This window comes from Drosophila simulans, chromosome 3L (genome assembly GCF_016746395.2).
Source record: "Drosophila simulans strain w501 chromosome 3L, Prin_Dsim_3.1, whole genome shotgun sequence".
Lineage (NCBI taxonomy): Eukaryota > Metazoa > Arthropoda > Insecta > Diptera > Drosophilidae > Drosophila > Drosophila simulans.
In genome coordinates this window covers 847097-864820 of record NC_052522.2, presented here as the reverse complement: position 1 = coordinate 864820, position 17724 = coordinate 847097, and the positions used below count along the sequence as shown (strand labels likewise).

General features: G+C 44.7%; 6 protein-coding genes and 4 non-coding genes across 16 annotated transcripts; 7 read left to right on the top strand and 3 right to left on the bottom strand.

The window, feature by feature from the left end:
- Positions 1-23: 23 nt before the first annotated feature.
- Positions 24-1494, top strand: LOC6736264 (bifunctional peptidase and arginyl-hydroxylase JMJD5). 2 transcript variants are annotated; one of them, XM_002083112.4, is made up of 2 exons: positions 24-374; positions 442-1494. In XM_002083112.4, the coding sequence occupies exons 1-2, from the start codon at positions 39-41 to the stop codon at positions 1372-1374; spliced, it is 1269 nt and encodes a 422-aa protein (XP_002083148.2). In that variant the 5' UTR covers positions 24-38; the 3' UTR covers positions 1375-1494. The 2 variants fall into 2 exon arrangements, with proteins under 2 accessions (XP_002083148.2, XP_039149867.1); XM_039293933.1 differs by having other exon boundaries at positions 235-374; positions 471-1494.
- A 187-nt stretch (positions 1495-1681) lies between these two features.
- On the bottom strand, positions 1682-3674 carry LOC6736263 (B-cell receptor-associated protein 31). Of its 2 annotated transcripts, none has more exons than XM_016170580.3 (3): positions 3530-3673; positions 2849-3427; positions 1682-2170 (listed from the first exon to the last, which is right to left on the bottom strand). In XM_016170580.3, the coding sequence occupies exons 2-3, from the start codon at positions 3350-3352 to the stop codon at positions 1988-1990; spliced, it is 687 nt and encodes a 228-aa protein (XP_016029752.1). In that variant the 5' UTR covers positions 3353-3427; positions 3530-3673; the 3' UTR covers positions 1682-1987. The 2 variants fall into 2 exon arrangements, with proteins under 2 accessions (XP_016029752.1, XP_016029753.1); XM_016170581.3 differs by lacking the exon at positions 1682-2170 and adding an exon at positions 2206-2317 and having other exon boundaries at positions 3530-3674.
- A 182-nt stretch (positions 3675-3856) lies between these two features.
- LOC6736262 (protein DPCD) lies at positions 3857-4923 on the top strand. Its single transcript, XM_002083110.4, has one exon. The coding sequence runs from the start codon at positions 4016-4018 to the stop codon at positions 4682-4684; it is 669 nt and encodes a 222-aa protein (XP_002083146.1). The 5' UTR covers positions 3857-4015; the 3' UTR covers positions 4685-4923.
- Positions 4695-5877, bottom strand: LOC6736261. Its single transcript, XM_002083109.4, has 2 exons — positions 5645-5877; positions 4695-5580 (listed from the first exon to the last, which is right to left on the bottom strand). Exons 1-2 carry the CDS (start codon positions 5666-5668, stop codon positions 4963-4965), a joined length of 642 nt encoding a protein of 213 aa, XP_002083145.1. The 5' UTR covers positions 5669-5877; the 3' UTR covers positions 4695-4962.
- A 61-nt stretch (positions 5878-5938) lies between these two features.
- On the bottom strand, positions 5939-7436 carry LOC6736260 (UPF0415 protein C7orf25 homolog). The gene is made up of 4 exons (XM_002083108.4): positions 7167-7436; positions 6785-7111; positions 6182-6733; positions 5939-6125 (listed from the first exon to the last, which is right to left on the bottom strand). Exons 1-4 carry the CDS (start codon positions 7323-7325, stop codon positions 6048-6050), a joined length of 1116 nt encoding a protein of 371 aa, XP_002083144.1. The 5' UTR covers positions 7326-7436; the 3' UTR covers positions 5939-6047.
- A 622-nt stretch (positions 7437-8058) lies between these two features.
- LOC6736254 (splicing factor 3B subunit 3) lies at positions 8059-16469 on the top strand. Of its 5 annotated transcripts, XM_039293929.1 has the most exons (13): positions 8059-8218; positions 8488-8748; positions 9027-9392; positions 9644-10118; positions 10192-10526; positions 11083-11390; positions 11566-13540; positions 13724-13778; positions 13955-14001; positions 14196-14250; positions 14689-14711; positions 16192-16244; positions 16305-16469. In XM_039293929.1, the coding sequence occupies exons 2-7, from the start codon at positions 8523-8525 to the stop codon at positions 13537-13539; spliced, it is 3684 nt and encodes a 1227-aa protein (XP_039149863.1). In that variant the 5' UTR covers positions 8059-8218; positions 8488-8522; the 3' UTR covers position 13540; positions 13724-13778; positions 13955-14001; positions 14196-14250; positions 14689-14711; positions 16192-16244; positions 16305-16469. The 5 variants fall into 5 exon arrangements, with proteins under 5 accessions (XP_039149863.1, XP_016029750.1, XP_044778932.1 ...); XM_016170518.2 differs by lacking the exon at positions 14689-14711; XM_044922997.1 differs by lacking the exons at positions 14196-14250; positions 14689-14711.
- LOC120284875 lies at positions 13577-13658 on the top strand. The gene has a single exon (XR_005544137.1). It is a non-coding gene; the product is annotated as a small nucleolar RNA Me28S-Gm3113 (small nucleolar RNA).
- LOC120284852 lies at positions 13801-13886 on the top strand. Its single transcript, XR_005544114.1, has one exon. It is a non-coding gene; the product is annotated as a small nucleolar RNA Me28S-Gm3113 (small nucleolar RNA).
- Positions 14040-14113, top strand: LOC120284864. Its single transcript, XR_005544126.1, has one exon. It is a non-coding gene; the product is annotated as a small nucleolar RNA Me28S-Cm788 (small nucleolar RNA).
- On the top strand, positions 14285-14359 carry LOC120284865. The gene has a single exon (XR_005544127.1). It is a non-coding gene; the product is annotated as a small nucleolar RNA Me28S-Cm788 (small nucleolar RNA).
- Positions 16470-17724: the final 1255 nt, after the last annotated feature.

Genomic DNA, 17724 nt, shown 5'->3' with positions numbered 1-17724 from the left:
AGAATCATTTTGCCTATCGAAATATTTATAGCTTACAAATGAAATCTGGCAACGCTGAACGTAAGCTAAAAAGTAAACAAATAATAGTTGTTAAACATTCTATGGATAGTGGGTTCCTGGAGCTGACGCAGCTGCTGCCCCGCTGGGTGGATCTGGAAAATGTGGTCCAGGGTGAAGTCGAGGCGCGCTACATCCTCAAAATAGCCGCGGATCGCCTGACGAACTTGAAGTCTGGCGGAGATTCCGGCGCGGAGGAAACCGGATATCTAGTTGGTGCGCTGGTGGACAGGAACTGGGAACGCATTCACACAGGGCACTTCAGCCAGGTTCCCTTGGCCACGAGGAAGATATATGCGATAGCCTGTTGCTTCAAGGTGGGATTTAGATGCAAACTTAGCCACCAGCACCAGCCACCATATAAACCAAAAATATATTTTTTAGATTTTTTTCCTTCTCTTGGAGAGTACTAGTCCCGCCCAGAAGGATGCGTGCAGTGAGATCCTGGATAAGGCTCAACTTTTGGGTTGCATGGATGACTGGTGTGAACTAAAAGTCGCCCTAATGGGTTATCTTGACAAGGGTGGAGCAGTATCATCAAATTCCTCACCACTTCCTACTCTAGAGCCATTAACCCGAGTAACCTTCAACTGTGATATACCCCAACTGGACGCTCCCAGTCTAGAAGAGTTCCAGACAAAGTGCTTCGAGGCAGGACAACCCTCACTCCTGCTGAACACCATCCAGCATTGGCCTGCACTGCGCAAGTGGCTGGATCTCAATTACCTTCTCCAAGTGGCCGGGAATCGCACGGTGCCCATTGAAATAGGTTCCAACTATGCCAGCGATGAGTGGTCCCAGCAGCTGGTGAAGATCCGCGACTTCCTGAGCAGGCAGTTCGGGAAGGATACTAGCAATACTGACCAAAATATCGAGTATCTCGCCCAGCACGAGCTCTTCTCCCAGATACCAGCTCTCAAAGAGGATATATCCATTCCCGACTACTGCACCATCAGCAACGAAGATACCCCAGGAGCTGTGGACATCAAAGCCTGGCTGGGACCAGCTGGAACCGTTTCACCCATGCACTACGATCCCAAGCACAACTTGCTGTGCCAGGTATTCGGTTCGAAGAGGATCATCCTAGCTGCTCCTGCAGACACAGACAATCTGTATCCCCACGACAGTGAGTTCCTGGCCAATACAGCGCGAATAGATGCTTCCCAACTGGATCCTGAAACGTATCCCTTGGTAGCCAAGGTGAAGTTCTACCAGCTGCTCCTGCAACCCGGTGACTGTTTGTACATGCCACCCAAATGGTGGCACTATGTGAGATCTGAAGCTCCTAGCTTCTCTGTAAGCTTCTGGTGGGAGTAAGCATTTTAATGCAGTTTATTGAACACCGAATTCATGTAGGATCTCTGTTCAAGTTAAGATTAAAGTATGAACTGAACTGATCCCTAAATAATTAGAATATAAACGCTTGTTATCACCGTATGTATGTGAATTTGATTAGCATTTCTGGGTAATGCTCTATTCTCACACTGATAATGTAACGCCTCCGACTTCTAAGCTTCGAGTAAGCAAACAGGTTGCGTCTGACGTCATGGCCGTGTACTATCAGACATGATGTGGACTATCCGCGCCAGCAGATGAATCATCGAATCGATCACAACTGGAGGGGTACTTTTTGGTTGTTCTTTTAATAGCCACGACGCTTTTTGGGTGTTACTGTGGCAAACAAAACTTAACACGAATAAAATACAAAACTTCGGGCGAAACGAACATTGAGTTGAGGGACCATTATCTATATACCCCATTATCATTATCAAATGGTATAGTTGTGTGAATGAGGATTAACAATTAAATGTGTGTGCTTTCTATCGATTTGAAATCGTTATAATCTTTTAAATGTGCCTGCTTTCGCTGCCCCACCGCCATGCTTATAAGTCTTATCGTTATTTAAATGTTGGACTTGGCTCCGCAGAGTTTAATCATCCTTGTTTCCGCCTCCGCCGATGGTTATCTTCTTCTGCAGCTTGCTGTACTCCTCGGTGAGGCGGTCGTACTCGCGGTTGATGCTCTCCGCCTGCGACTTAACCGCCTCCTTGTCCTTCTTCTCGCGGTTCAAGTCGGAGGTCAGCTCCTGGACGCGCTCGCGCAGCTTGTTGAGCTGCAAAAGTCGGATTTCGTTTGAGTTTCGATTGGGTTTTTGTTCGCTTTGGGTGTTTGGGAATGGATATGAGGTGGGGGCTCTAGGTGGGGATACTTAGGACACTCGGGCGGTGAGTCCTTGCACACGTCTCCGCAGTCTTGACAGCTGTTTAAAGAGTTAACAAGAGGTTTAAACTTTCGAGTGGTGGCTTCTGTTTATCGAGGCCCAACATTTGTGTTTGGGTGTGGTTTCGAAACGTTCAGCTGCGGTCAAAACAAAAGCAGTAAGCCTATGACAAATTCTGCGGTCTTCAAACTGATTTAAGTTAACGTTTAAGATAGGAGCACGGAAATAAACGTATTAATCATGATATAGACTGGTATTTGAAGTTCTATATCGTTAATTGACTACATTTAAAGCCTTTTCGTATCTTATATTCAATAATAATATACCAGAAAGTGGAATGAATTATAGATATTTCAAATTATTATGGAATCTCGTCTAGCTATGCGATTATTTAGTCGCCTAAAATGGTATTTATCACATTATCTCGCCATATTTTGACCACACCTTCTATATGCATTGCCATATCTTTACAGCTGGTAGTAGCCAATTGAACTCCAAAGTCTTAGGTGTTAGCTCTCTAGACATGCCATTCCTGGGGATCGGATGCAGGGGTTTGGGACGTGGACTCACCTCGATGAGAGTGGTATCCTCGCCGGCTTCCTTGGCCTTCTCGGTGTTCTTGTTCTCCAGCAAGGAACGTGCGGCAGCAGTGGCGCTCTGTGCCTGCTTGAAGGAGGCCTCGCTCTGGGCCAGGAGATTGGCCTGGGTGCAGATCAAGTTTACCAGTCGACGGATGACCAGGGCCAGGAAAATAGCGAATCCGGAGATGTAGAAGTTCCGCTGGGCACGGAACAGCTTCATGCTGTGCTGCATCTCCACGTTCAAGTGGACCTCGTTGGACTGCTGCAATCCGGAGTACTTGCGCATCTCGCGAATGGCCTCCAGGAGGAAAATGACCAGGATTCCCATGATCAGCAGGAAGTATATGTGCGCCTGCTGTCCCAACATCGATAGGAATTTGGACTTGAAGAACCGGTTCCAGCGGTAAGGAGTGAGCACCGGCAGAACCAGCAGGAGGACCAGTGCGATTTCCGCATAGAGAAATCCGGCGATCAAAGTCCACACCAAACTCATTTTTAATGTTTAATTAATTCCCTTTTTCGTAGTTCGATTTTCGCTTCTTCGATTTTCGCTTATTTCGTCTGCCGCCTGTAAGCACAAATGCGTCCAAATTAGCTGCTAATTCTACGGATTCGGGACGGACGGTCTAGTGGCTATTTATAAACTACGGCCGGAGTGACCGCTGCTTACTTTAAATAGCAATAATTAAATCGCTGCCGTGATGAAATATGCGAATATTTTATGTAGTCACTGCGCCGGCCACGTCAACTCTGTTTTTTTGTGTACGCACGGAGCTGCCAACTCGAGCACTAGAACCAACTGTAAATTGGGTAGCCGGAAAAAAGCTGAATTCATTGGATATATTCGAATCTCAAAATCAATTTATATGTAACTAATATAAAATGGCAATATTTAATACGTATTTTACAATAAAATAAACTATTACCTTTAAATAAATTGATCATAAGGTATTTTATGTAATGTTTTGAAGTGCCTTGGTAACCCGGCTTGCGATGTAAACAAACTGACAGCTGGGTTGCCAGGTTTCCATCGCAATGTGCTTTTCAACAAATTTTCAACTTTGCGCCATCGATCAAATTTTCAGCCGCTTTCAATTGTTATTTTCGAATCCCCGGAGACGTGTGCCTAGGTAATCCAATCCACAAATTCCCAGAGATGTCCTACCAGAGCTGGCTAAACTACCTGCAGACGGCGGAGAAGAACTCCATGATCAGTGGCCGCGCCCGCAAGGTGCTCTACAAATTCCCGGACGGCAGGCAGATGGCCGAGGAGTACAACATGGACACGGGAATCGTGCAGCGGCGGGCCTGGAAATCGAAGAGCAACAAGATCATGGGCGAGTCGGAGTGGGAAATCGAGCTGGGCGATGAGCCGCGTCAGCTGAACTGGTCGGGCAACAAGCCACCAGGATCTGGCGAGGAAACCGACTCCCTCGCAGGCGGAGATTTCACCCTGCGGGAGAGCAACACCGCGCCACTGCTGACCAAGCGGATCACCAAGAAGAACATCGAGTGGCGCATCCGCAACATGCCCTACTCCCTGGACACCTACAACGTAACCGCCGATCCCGAGAAGCGCGCCATAGTCGTGCGCACCTCGAACAAGAAGTACTACAAGGTCATCCCGGTCCCGGAACTGGACCGCTGTGGGGTCAAGCCCGCGCAGGAGAGCCTCTCTGTCCACCACCAGTTCAACACGCTGATCATTACCTACCAGAAACCAGATATCCTCTGCGAGATGGAGGCGCAGGTCCTGCTTCTGCTCAAGAATGTCGAGACCGAAACCGACATGGATGATCTGCTGAAGGGGCTGATGGCCAAATAAACGACTTAGATTGTAATACACAAAGTTATGTGCTGTTTTATTGTTATATTTAGAGTAGAAGTGCTCATTTCTTTAAATTTAATGCTTCGGTTTATGTATATTGCACAATTTAATGTGAATTAACCTAATTTCATTTGTTTTTTTAATACGCTTCACAAGGGAACTGCACAAAACTTTGAAATAAAGAACGTGCCTAAAATTAAATCCTAATCCTCAGCGGGCACTGCATTACCACGAGATCTCTCAATTGAAGTTGTACAAATGGATCTTAACTAAGCCTATTTCTGGAAGCTCTCAGCCATGCCGGCATAGCTGGCCAGCGAAGGAGCCGAGGAGCTGGTGAACAGGCTGTAGTCGAAGGAGGGCAACTCCAAGGGCGCCAAGGAGGGCAGGTCCAGGTCCCCGCTGCCGCCCAGTCGCTGATCGTAGGTATCGTGTTCCTGCTCCTCCTGTGCAGAATCGCTCTTCTTCAGCGTCTCCATTTGGGGCTCCGAATGGGCCAGTGTGCTAGAGGCCTTCGCCACCAAGGAGGAGGTGAACTTGGCATCGAAGTCCTGCACTGTTTTGTCGATTGCCTTGGCCACCGACTGAGCGGATCCTCCTGCTCCTCCACTGGCTACGGCTTCTGGTCGCAGGGGCAGCATGGGACTGGTTTCCTTCAAGGGAGCATAGTCCTTCAGCTTGTTCAGACCGTGCTGGGTCTTTCGCATCTCAATTTGACGCAGTTTGCGCTGAAAATCGAGGGTCAATGTGTCCAGAACCTCCTTGGATTTGGGCAGAGCCACCCGTTTTTGCGCATCCTGCATGTAGATTAGGGATGTTTCCAGCGCTTTAATGGCCTCCTCATAGCGGTGATTGCGTATAAATCGCTCCGACCTTCGCTCGTGGAAATGAGCCTTTGATTTGGGTAGTCAATTCCATTTAAAACCATGTACATTTAAGTTTTCTTCGGGTTCTTACCAAGTTCAGAGGTGCGCAGTCCATGTTTTTGGCTGTTTTCCCGTCCTGATTTAAAATTAAATGTTTGCTCTTGTAACGGTAAAATTGCCAGGCACCTAAAATTTAATAATTATATTCCCAATTGCATTATTGCCTGTTTTATGCAAGCAAAATGTCTATTCTTTTACAAGAACGCAGTTTCCAAAATTTCACTTTTGTTTACATATGTTTTATGCGCGAGGTATGGCAGCTCTGTCATGACAACAATCGATAAGAGTCGTATGTATCGTTTTGAAATCTTAAAAACCAATCGAATTCAAATTGCGTTTGAAGGAGTTTTATTTAATAATTATAACAATTTTGTGTAGAGTTTTTGAAAAAATCACATAAAATTTATTTAAAAAGTCTTAACGCTTATTGGCTTTTAAAGCGGTCTTCCTGTTGCCTGCTTACCTTCGGTAAGTGCAACTGAAGCGTGTACAAACACAGGCACATTGATACCCTGTAAAGCACAGACATTAAAGTCAGGACAAAATCACATTATCTATGCATGCATACCTGCATCTTAGCTGATCTCACAAAGGCCTTATTCGAGGTCACAGTAAAAATTTGCCTGGCCATGCCGAAACTAAAGATTTTCAGACTTCGCTCGTTTACGTTGGCAGTGAAACGTATGTGGGAGAATTCTTCGGGTATTGTTTCCACATCCGGATAAACGGTGACCCGTTTCATCAGTTCCTCGGCTCGCTTCCGTTCGCCCTCGCCGCCGACAATATCCAAAATACTCTGGAAGGCCTCGTAGGCTAGCTGGCAGCAGACCAAGGTTTTTCCCTCTAGGATTTTCTCCAGGAGCGGTTTCAGCGGCGAGGCTCTTTCCCTTTCCGCCTGTTCGGTGAGCAGGGGTTCCTTGTAGACCCAGTTGGCGGATCCGTTGGTCAGCGCACTCACGTAGGCCAGCAAAGTGGTCACATCTAGATTCAGTTCATTCGAGGTCGTGGCGTACATATCCAAGTCGGTGTCTGGCGAGTCCAAGGAAGCAGTTTGCACGCCCATTTCCATGAGCTCTTCATGCAGGGAATCCTCGATTTTGTTGGAGAAGTAAAATACTATCTGAAAGGGAGTATATAAGGCGGTGAAGGTTAGGGTACTAGGAGTCATTACCTTCGGCCTCTGGAACATGCAGAAACTCAGCTCGCTGGCCTCCAGATAGTCCTCCGCCTGGTCGATGACACTTCGTGCTCCGATGCTGACACATCCCCTGGCCGCATCCTCGACGGACTTCGAGTTCCTGGCTATCACCTTTACCCACTTGAGTCCATTGTTGGCCACAATGTCGACTCTCAGGGGACTATCCCTAGACTCCAGGCGGAATACGGCGTTGATGTCGACTACTCCTTGTTGCAATCGCAGAGTTTTAATGAGAAAATCGTAGTATACAAAGTTACTGCTGGTTATGTGGTGTTCCTTCACGGACTTTGTAGTAATCACCTTGAAGGAAATTGCATTTACTCAATGCTTTTACCGTGAAAAAGATGCAACAAACCTTATTGAGAAACTTGAGCTCTTGCTGAATTTTTCGCTGCACTTTGCTGACGCCAGGCAGATCTTCAAAGTCTTTCAGCGCTTTCTTCAGCTCCTCGCCCAGTTTCACCTTCTTGTGGGCTTCTTCGTAGAGCTTTTCTCTATCCTCTTGCTCCTCCATATCAAAACGCTAGCAATATTTACAAAAATCACGAAATATTTGTTTTCAACTGTCAGCTGTTTTGAGGAAGCACAAATTGCAACGACTTTTCAGGTTTTACAACACTGACTGACTAGAGATGCGGCGAATCTGAAGTCGGTATATCGATAGTCACCAAACCTAGTTTCATAAGTAATTATTTAATTGCTAATTAGTTTACTAGCATAAACCTATGTCGCGTAAGAATATGCTCAAGTAGAGATCGAATAAACAGAAAGAATCTAGTTGGGGGCCGATCTATATAATTTTTTAAATCTCTTTGAAGCTCTCCACTTTTTCATGTCAAATAGCATAATATATCCCAGCCTATGAGCACCAATATTGTGGGTCGTTTTGTTTTCATTTTAGCCCATGCTAACGATATATTTAATTTTAGAAAGAAAAAACGATTGATTTAGTAAATTTTTTTTACAGATCCTTGTAGTTTTCAATTTTTTTGCAGAAAAATTATATTATATATCTAGCCTTATTGAGACACTTTTTGGTTGGGATTGGCGCATGCCAATTTCTAAATATTTAAATGTGGTAAATTTAATGAAGAATAAATTTTATATATCTTGACCAAGATTTCGAGGAAATTAATGTTTTCTGCAGCAACAATTTCCAGTAAAAATATTATTTAAATTATAATCAGTCTGAACAGGGCCTATTATCGATAGTAAGATCGACGACCGCGCGCTATCGATAAGTCAAGCCACATTTTATGCACCACCATTTTTACTTTTATAGTTCTTTTACTTTTTGTCGGCGAACGGAGCAGATGTGAAAATGAAGATTTCCGAGTAATCAGGAAAATTCGAATCCGAAGGCATCGCTGGTGAAATGTGTTAATTCACCCATTTGACCGGCCAAAGGTAAACAAATACACGTGCTAGCACTGATATCTGCTATTATTTAAGCGCTTTCCGCACGAAGTATCTCCAGAAATCAGAAATGTCTGTGCTTTGGTCGCATTTGAAGCGTGCTAAACTAAGAATTAAATGCTGCTTACTAGCATCGTTAGGCGACACGACTCTCCATACTGTGGCCATGGTTTTCAAAGTAGTACAAATTCATTAAAAAAAAACGTGACTTTTTCCCTTGTCGGCAACTGTACCTAACCTCAACTGTACTTCTCTTGCAGTCGTGGACAAAAGTGAAAGAGTGTAGTGCTCCACCATGTATCTGTACAATCTGACCCTGCAGAAGGCCACCGGCGTGACCCACGCGGTCCACGGCAACTTCTCCGGCGGCAAGCAGCAGGAGGTCCTCCTGTCGCGTGGCAAGTCGCTGGAGCTACTGCGTCCGGACTCCAACACCGGCAAGGTGCACACCCTGCTCTCCACGGAGATATTCGGCTGCGTTCGCGCCCTGATGGCCTTTCGACTGACGGGAGGCACTAAAGGTGAGTCTTCCAAATGTATTTTAATGCTCCAATATAATCTATGTAAATCGCACAAATCCCTATTGAGGCAACAGCCGGATAGTTGACCCCAGTAAGACCTTTGAACGCGTCTAAGTGCGAGAGAAACCGAAAGACTTGACGTCGCATTTGCCATAAACCAACTCAACGGAGTGGCGAATTGAAACTTCGAGTTACAAAGTCAATATAATAGCATTAAAGTCATTAGAAAGTGTTAATTATATGACCCTAACCTCGAATATCGTTACCTTGCTTTGCAGATTACATAGTTGTAGGTTCCGACTCGGGACGCATCGTGATCCTCGAGTACAATCCCTCCAAGAATGCGCTCGAAAAAGTGCACCAGGAGACGTTCGGAAAGTCGGGATGTCGCAGGATTGTGCCGGGGCAATACTTTGCCATCGATCCCAAAGGCAGAGCCGTGATGATTGGCGCCGTGGAGAAGCAAAAGCTGGCCTACATCATGAACCGGGACACGCAGGCTCGCCTCACGATCTCATCGCCCCTGGAGGCCCACAAATCAAATACACTGACATACCACATGGTCGGCGTGGATGTGGGCTTCGATAATCCCATGTTCGCCTGCCTGGAGATCGACTACGAGGAGGCCGACATGGATCCATCGGGTAAGCATTAACTAGGTGGCGTGTAGACCCTAGAAGGCGCTTTAATTCACAGGTTTAGTGGATACACACCACGAACACTGACTGTACTTAGTGCCAGATAAATCGTGATCACTGAACCATTGGTGTTGCTGTAACTGCCTAGCCACACTTCACTGATTTGTGACCCACACTACCAAATCTCAATCGAGAACATTTTGATAGTACAATTCTATAGTCCAGTAACTAATCTGTGTCGCATCCATTTGTTCCAGGTGACGCCGCCCAGCGCACTCAGCAAACGCTGACTTTCTACGAGTTGGATCTCGGCTTGAACCACGTGGTTCGCAAATACTCGGAGCCCTTGGAAGAGCACGCCAATTTCTTGGTATCCGTGCCCGGGGGCAACGATGGTCCTTCGGGCGTGCTGATCTGCTCGGAGAACTACCTAACGTACAAGAATCTCGGCGATCAGCACGACATCCGCTGTCCCATTCCGCGCAGGAGAAACGATCTGGATGATCCCGAGAGGGGCATGATCTTCATCTGCTCGGCCACACATCGCACCAAGAGCATGTACTTCTTCCTGCTGCAGACCGAGCAGGGAGACATCTTCAAGATCACCCTGGAAACGGACGATGATGTGGTCTCCGAGATCAAGCTGAAGTACTTTGATACAGTGCCGCCGGCAACTGCCATGTGCGTGCTGAAGACGGGTTTCCTGTTCGTGGCCAGCGAGTTTGGCAACCAGTAAGTTTCTACAAATCATTCATTTAAGAAGAGTATGAATGGGTACTAATTGAGGTATTCGTATAACTTCTAGCTACCTGTATCAAATCGCTCACCTGGGTGACGACGACGACGAGCCGGAGTTCAGTTCGGCCATGCCTTTGGAGGAGGGTGAAACCTTCTTCTTTGCGCCACGTGCCCTAAAGAACCTGGTGCTTGTGGATGAGCTGCCCTCTTTCGCACCGATCATCACCTCTCAGGTGGCCGATTTGGCCAACGAGGACACCCCTCAACTGTACGTCCTTTGCGGTCGAGGACCTCGTTCCACTCTGCGGGTGCTGCGCCACGGTCTGGAGGTCTCCGAGATGGCCGTTTCCGAGCTGCCTGGTAATCCCAATGCGGTTTGGACTGTGAAGAAACGAGCTGATGGTGAGTGTCTGCGCGCATTAATCATGATTCCTAAGCTAAGATTAGACTAAGACTGAAACGTGGCTAATAACTCAACTGGTGCATTGATACAGATCGAGATATAGATTACACCTAGCTTTACACACGATTCCAAACAAGTCCCACAAGTTATCAACCACCAGTTCTCTCTTATTTCAGGCGCTTAAACACAGACGGCAATATGTGTGAACTATCGAAAAAGACAAGCGATTAAAGAGAATTTCTCTCGTTTGTGTAAATTTAAATTGTCTTTTGTGAAGCGATAGGTAAGGCAACATTTACTGCAGCTCATAAGTCAAACAGATACTACCACTACTACTATACCAATGAAAACAGAACAAAGCAAACTATATTTAAGCCCGTCGGACATTGAACATGATGCGATATTTGTCAACCGTGTTTCAACTGAATTATCCATTGATTACAACTTGATAAACTGATTATTCAATGTCTTGTGTGATACGCAAATCTTTGCCGCTTACCCAGTTCAAACTCAAGTACTCACGTTCCAAGTATTGTTTTGCTCCCCTATTTTTAGACGAGTTTGATGCCTATATCATCGTGTCCTTCGTGAATGCCACCCTCGTTTTGAGCATCGGCGAAACCGTCGAGGAAGTCACGGACAGCGGTTTCCTGGGCACCACGCCCACGCTCTGTTGTGCCGCCCTGGGCGACGATGCGCTGGTTCAGGTGTACCCCGATGGCATTCGACATATTCGATCCGACAAGCGTGTGAACGAGTGGAAGGCTCCGGGCAAGAAGTCCATTACCAAGTGCGCAGTGAATCAGCGCCAGGTGGTCATCACCTTGTCGGGCAGGGAGTTGGTCTACTTCGAAATGGATCCGGTAAGCATTCTACCATATTACACTCAAATGTTGACTTCTTGCTCTGATGACAAAAACACGAAAAGAACAATCATGTTGAGACACTATGTGTCCTGCAGTGCTGAGCTTCAAAATCCACCAAGAGCCTTATCCTTTACTTAACCGCGGAACTAATGAATACATTTTATCCTTGCAGACTGGAGAGTTGAACGAGTACACGGAACGTTCCGAGATGCCTGCTGAGATTATGTGCATGGCCTTGGGAACTGTTCCGGAGGGGGAGCAGAGATCCTGGTTCTTAGCCGTCGGCCTGTCGGATAATACCGTGCGCATCCTATCGCTGGATCCCAACAACTGTCTCACTCCCTGCTCCATGCAAGCCCTGCCTTCGCCAGCCGAATCCCTTTGCCTGGTCGAAATGGGTCACACCGAGAGCACGACTCAGGGAGGTTTGGACGACGATGCTCCCGCTCAGCGCAGTGGCAACAATAAGGGAACCATTTACCTAAACATTGGCTTGAGCAACGGTGTCCTGCTGAGAACTGTGCTCGATCCTGTTTCCGGAGATTTGGCAGACACCCGAACGAGATATTTGGGTTCCCGACCCGTAAAGCTCTTCCGGATCAAGATGCAGGGATCCGAAGCGGTGCTGGCCATGTCCAGTCGAACCTGGCTGTCGTACTACCATCAAAATCGATTCCATTTGACGCCCCTGTCCTATGAAACCCTGGAGTATGCTTCTGGCTTCTCCAGCGAGCAGTGCAGCGAAGGTATCGTGGCTATATCCACCAACACCTTGAGAATCTTGGCCCTGGAGAAACTGGGAGCCGTGTTCAATCAAGTGGCGTTCCCCTTGCAGTATACTCCGCGTACCTTCGTAATCCATCCGGACACGGGCCGCATGCTGATTGCCGAAACCGATCACAACGCCTACACAGAGGATACGAAGAGTGCCCGGAAGGAGCAAATGGCGGAGGAGATGCGCAGTGCAGCTGGCGATGAGGAGAGGGAGTTGGCCCGCGAAATGGCCAATGCTTTCATCAACGAAGTCCTTCCCGAGGACGTGTTTTCATCGCCCAAAGCAGGACTAGGTCTTTGGGCCTCGCAGATCCGCTGCCTGGACGCCATGCATGGTCAGACGATGTTCAGTGTGCCGCTCACCCAAAACGAGGCCATTATGTCGATGGCCATGCTGAAGTTCTCCATAGCGGCTGATGGCCGGTACTACCTGGCCGTGGGAATCGCCAAGGATCTGCAGCTGAATCCCAGGATTTCGCAAGGTGGCTGCATTGATATCTACAAAATAGACCCCACATGCTCCAGCCTGGAATTCATGCACCGCACGGAAATTGACGAGATTCCTGGAGCCCTTTGTGGCTTCCAGGGTCGTCTACTAGCTGGCTGCGGTCGAATGTTGCGAATCTACGACTTCGGCAAGAAGAAAATGCTGCGCAAATGCGAGAACAAGCACATTCCCTATCAGATTGTCAATATCCAAGCCATGGGTCATCGTGTTTACGTGTCCGATGTTCAGGAATCAGTATTTTTCATACGCTATCGTCGCGCCGAGAACCAGCTGATTATATTTGCCGATGACACGCATCCTCGTTGGGTGACGGCCACCACCTTGCTGGACTACGACACCATAGCCATCGCCGATAAGTTTGGCAACCTGAGCATTCAGCGATTGCCCCACTCCGTGACGGACGATGTGGACGAGGATCCAACGGGCACCAAGTCTCTGTGGGATCGTGGCCTGCTGTCAGGTGCTTCGCAGAAGTCTGAGAACATTTGCTCCTTCCATGTGGGCGAGATCATCATGTCGCTGCAGAAGGCAACGCTAATTCCTGGAGGATCGGAAGCGCTTATATACGCCACGCTAAGTGGCACTGTTGGAGCCTTCGTTCCGTTCACCAGTCGCGAGGACTACGACTTCTTCCAGCATCTGGAGATGCACATGCGCAATGAGAATCCTCCGCTCTGTGGACGCGACCATCTCAGCTACAGGAGCTCGTATTATCCGGTCAAGAACGTACTGGACGGCGATCTCTGCGAGCAGTATCTGTCCATCGAGGCAGCCAAGCAGAAGAGCATCGCTGGCGACATGTTCCGCACTCCCAACCAGATCTGCAAGAAACTGGAGGACATTCGCACGCGATACGCCTTCTAAGGTGAGTTGGAATCTATATGTCTATGGGACATAAGTTGGCTTTTGTGATGACATATCTATTTTACCTTGGGACACCTATGAAATGCCTTGATTAGCGTAAACTTCAATAACTGATAAATCCTTTGATGAATTTAATCTTTTATGCTTATTGAACATAAAACTAACAATTGTTTTTATTTTGCAGATACTACAAGCAAAGGAGCACTTCAATATCATGGAAACTTTTCTTTTTTAACTAGGTAAGTTGATTTCTATTCAGAGTTGCTTTCAATGATGATTTTCGATTTTTACCTTGGGACACCTATGAAATGACTTGATTAGTGTAAAGTTATGTTTTTCTGATAACAAACTCAAGCATTTATTGATTAAAAAGCAAAGGAATATTACTAATGATGTATCCTTCTTTTTATTGCAGTTTCCATGGGCAAAACCAACAAACGCTGCAGCTAAAACGTTTTGAAGGTATGAGATTATAACTATTAAACTCACATTATTTTTAAATTAAACAATGATGTTATTTTACATATGTTAGACTAATGAAATGATTTGATTGTAAATTAGTAACTGAGAAAGTTTTTAAAATTTAAAATTGGAATATGGAATACTTTTGTATTCTAATTACTGTATCGATTAGTAAATTTATGCTTTCTTTGCAGTTTCATCGGACAATTCCAATGACCATTAGACCATTACATTAGGAACACTTTCGAGGTACGTATAATAAGTTTAAACCACTTAAATTTAAATAAGCTCAATGATGTTATTTTACATATGTTAGACTAATGAAATGATTTGATTGTAAATTAGTAACTGAGCTCAGCTAAATTTAACTGTGTTTATTATTTTTAATTAATTAATTTATTTGTGCTTTATCCCTTATATATATATGTACATTTCATTAAAGCTAATGGTATAATTAGGTATTTACAGTGTTTAGCTAAGGCTTTCATCTGAAATATTTATTAATTATGTCTAGTTGACCTGTTTTTAGTTTTTTGTATAACAATATTTATTATTTATTAAGGAAAACAAGGGAGAAGAAAAACCTTAATTGACTTACAACTAACTTAAAAAACTAAGACTTGAAACAAAAGATTGTTAATATTGTATTTTTTGTTGAACTTTTTGTACACCTACTTTTATATGTAGGTACTTAGTGTTTGTGTAATAAGGTAAGTTCATTATTAATTTTAACAGCTTGTTTTGGCATATTTGAAGTTTTTTGATATGAGTTTGAGCACATCTACCCCAAACAGGTGACCCATACATTAATATTGGATTAAAAATTGTTTTAAAAATTATGATCTTATTGGATATTGATAATTTAGATTTACGATTTATTAGAGGGTACAGTGTGCAAATAATTTTATTAACTTTCATAATTGTGTTGTTGATGTGGTATTTAAATGTTAGTTTTTTATCAAAAATTATACCCAAATATCGAATGTTGTCAACCCATTGTATTGGAGAGTCTAGTATTCGCAACTGTCTATCAGGAAGATAACGAGGTTTCCTTCTTTTTGTAAAAAATATAGCATTCGTTTTATTAGGGTTAATTTTAATTTTCCATTTTTTGTAATATATGTCTAATTCATTTAAGTAACTCTGCATGGATTGATTTATCTCGCTGTACGAGAAACCAGCACTGTAGACAGCGGCGTCGTCAGCAAACAGTGAAAGTACACAGTTTGTAGCTTGTGGAATATCGTGTGTAAAAATATTAAACAATGTAGGTCCTAAGACAGAACCCTGTGGCACACCTGCATTTAAAATTCGTCTAGCAGATTGACTACTGTCCAAATTAACGCTAAAGTATCGATGTGTCAAAAATTTTTGAACTATTTTAATGAGGTATATGGGAGTTCCAATCATCTTTAGTTTGTGCAACAGTCCGTCATGCCATACAGTATCAAATGCAGCCTCAATATCAAGTGTAACCAGCCCTACAGATTGTTTGGATTGGATACTTTCTTTAATATAATTTCTTAGTTTTAAGGTCGGCAGTATGGTATTTAGACCATTTCTAAAACCATACTGTACCGTTGGTAGTGTGTTGTGTATGTCCAAAAATTTCACCAATCTCAATTTAATTAATTTTTCCAGAATCTTGGACAATCCGCTTAATAGGCTTATTGGTCGGTAGCTTTCAGGGTTATCAGGAGGTTTTCCTGGTTTGAGAATTGGAACTATTTTTGCTATCTTCCAATCCCGTGGGAAATAGCCTGCCTGAAGACAGTGATTGGCAATGTTAACAATATGATTAATGGCGCTTGTAGGAAGGTTTTTCAAGGATATATTAGGTATTCCATCAATTCCAGGAGATTTTCTAGTATGGAGAGCTTTTACAATTGAAAAAACCTCTGGATAAGTGACTCTACAAATTTCTGCGATGTTGTTTGGGGTTTCAGCTATAGATTGTAAAGATATTTTGACTTGGTCAATTGTATTTTGGTTTGAATATGAATGTGTCAGATTATGCTTCAGTTGAAAGACATCAGCAAGAATATTCGCTTTTTCTTTTCCAGAAGCGTATATTTCATCAGCTTTACTTAGACACGGAACAATTTGTTTTCTTTTTTTTAATTGCTTTGGTCTGTGTTTATTATGTTAATCGTGGTAAATTCATAACTAATTACCTTTCTTCACTTGCAGATCTTCTTTCGTTGGGGTATGTGGCGCCTAATTCTAACTAAATTATATACTAGGTAAGTGATTAAACAAACAAAGCGCTTTGAATCGAGACTAATTCACGTTTTCCCTTGCAGATCGTACATCTATAATAACTGCACATTAAATCACCGATCAACCACTAATCGACTGCCGCATATTTAAACTAGCATATAAGTGCAAACTCGACAAATTGCACAACCTAAATATAAACCTCTAATCTTAAGCAATTTTTAACTTAAATAAAAGTAACTGAAAACGAAGAATGCGAGGTGATTTGTGGTGTGGTTCTGGCGGAGACGACGACACGCTTTGCATAATTCCACTTGAAGTTCGCCTGTCTTGTTGCGGCCTGATTGTGGCCATTACCATGTGTCTTGGCCATTGCATCTCGGCCTTGCTCTTCATTTTCCCGGCACGGAGAGTCCCGTTACGGGACGGCAGATATTTGCTAAACGCCTCGCTTTCCATCCATCCGCCCGGTATGTACATACGCAAAATCGTTGTAATTTGTTATGTTTGCGGCATAAGCACGGTAGTTATGCAAATTGTCTGTCGGCCCGGTGGTCGATCACTTGCTGCTCGCAAACGGGGCAAGTGGGGCCAGTAATGGCCACTTGGACTTTAACTAGCCAACTCTCGAGGTGGAGAAGCATTGGTCTGGATCATCCAGTTAAGAAAATCGAAGTAGAATGCAGAATTATAAGGTTTTTTAAGGTATACTACCTTGTAAATTGGTTTCTGTATCCAAAGTATATAGTATCTATATGTGTATAGTATCCATATATGGACTGATATGATACCTATATCCAATTTTATATATATTCCTTTTTGTAGTTTGTTTAAATCGGACATCTCTGACGTCTGGTTCCTGAAAATCCACAGAAGCAGCCTTGTTTGCGATCTGGAAAAGAGCTGTGGCCATCTGGTTAAACGATTTATTAACTTCATTTCTAGATCATTAGATCGCATAACACGGACATTCATCACTTGGCACTGGTTTTTCTCGGCTAGCCTCTTTTTGCCCGACTGGCACGCAAGTGCGGTCTGCAATCGCCAATCTCTAGGCAGCATCTACGCATGCGATCCGCGCCGCCTTTCCTGTTCGCTTCCTCTGGCCAGGCGATCTGTGCCTTCGATAAGGACAATCAGCGCTTGGCGCAAACACTTGGCACCCCTGGACAAATGGAGAGGGGGGAGATGGATGGGGAGAACTGCCAGCCCTGCAACACCTGCCACGCCCCTTCTGCGGCGCCTTGCAGCAGTTGCCATTTCTTCTGGGGGGGAATGGAATGGGGGGATTCGCGGAGATGAGCAGATGCCCAGCTGGAGATAAGACAAAGGCCAGGTCCTCAGTATGCGAAGTTCACAGTGTTGGCAGGCTGACTAAGTAAATTACTAGCTAAATCTAAACTTTATTTAATAACTTAATCTCAAATACTTTCTGCAATAAGAAGTGAGAGTACGAATTTAATAAATATTTTTATAGTTATATTTATAGATTCAGATTTATTTATT

What these genes read in the sequence shown, in the direction of transcription:
- LOC6736261 (XM_002083109.4), bottom strand. Translation starts at nt 5,668, where the DNA reads ATGGACTGCGCACCTCTGAACTTG. An exon ending in ACTGCGCACCTCTGAACTTG is followed by an intron (nt 5,581 to 5,644) that starts GTAAGAACCCGA and finishes CCCAAATCAAAG; the next exon opens with GCTCATTTCCACGAGCGAAG.
- LOC6736254 (XM_044922997.1), top strand. Translation starts at nt 8,523, where the DNA reads ATGTATCTGTACAATCTGACCCTGCAGAAGGCCACCGGCGTGACCCAC. An exon ending in ACTGACGGGAGGCACTAAAG is followed by an intron (nt 8,749 to 9,026) that starts GTGAGTCTTCCA and finishes CTTGCTTTGCAG; the next exon opens with ATTACATAGTTGTAGGTTCC. An exon ending in TCTACTTCGAAATGGATCCG is followed by an intron (nt 11,391 to 11,565) that starts GTAAGCATTCTA and finishes TTATCCTTGCAG; the next exon opens with ACTGGAGAGTTGAACGAGTA.
- LOC6736263 (XM_016170580.3), bottom strand. Translation starts at nt 3,352, where the DNA reads ATGAGTTTGGTGTGGACTTTGATCGCCGGATTTCTCTATGCGGAAATC. An exon ending in AGGATACCACTCTCATCGAG is followed by an intron (nt 2,171 to 2,848) that starts GTGAGTCCACGT and finishes CGACTTTTGCAG; the next exon opens with CTCAACAAGCTGCGCGAGCG.
- LOC6736262 (XM_002083110.4), top strand. Translation starts at nt 4,016, where the DNA reads ATGTCCTACCAGAGCTGGCTAAACTACCTGCAGACGGCGGAGAAGAAC.
- LOC6736260 (XM_002083108.4), bottom strand. Translation starts at nt 7,325, where the DNA reads ATGGAGGAGCAAGAGGATAGAGAAAAGCTCTACGAAGAAGCCCACAAG. An exon ending in AGCTCAAGTTTCTCAATAAG is followed by an intron (nt 7,112 to 7,166) that starts GTTTGTTGCATC and finishes ATTTCCTTCAAG; the next exon opens with GTGATTACTACAAAGTCCGT. An exon ending in TGAGATCAGCTAAGATGCAG is followed by an intron (nt 6,126 to 6,181) that starts GTATGCATGCAT and finishes TGTGCTTTACAG; the next exon opens with GGTATCAATGTGCCTGTGTT.
- LOC6736264 (XM_002083112.4), top strand. Translation starts at nt 39, where the DNA reads ATGAAATCTGGCAACGCTGAACGTAAGCTAAAAAGTAAACAAATAATA. An exon ending in CGATAGCCTGTTGCTTCAAG is followed by an intron (nt 375 to 441) that starts GTGGGATTTAGA and finishes TATATTTTTTAG; the next exon opens with ATTTTTTTCCTTCTCTTGGA.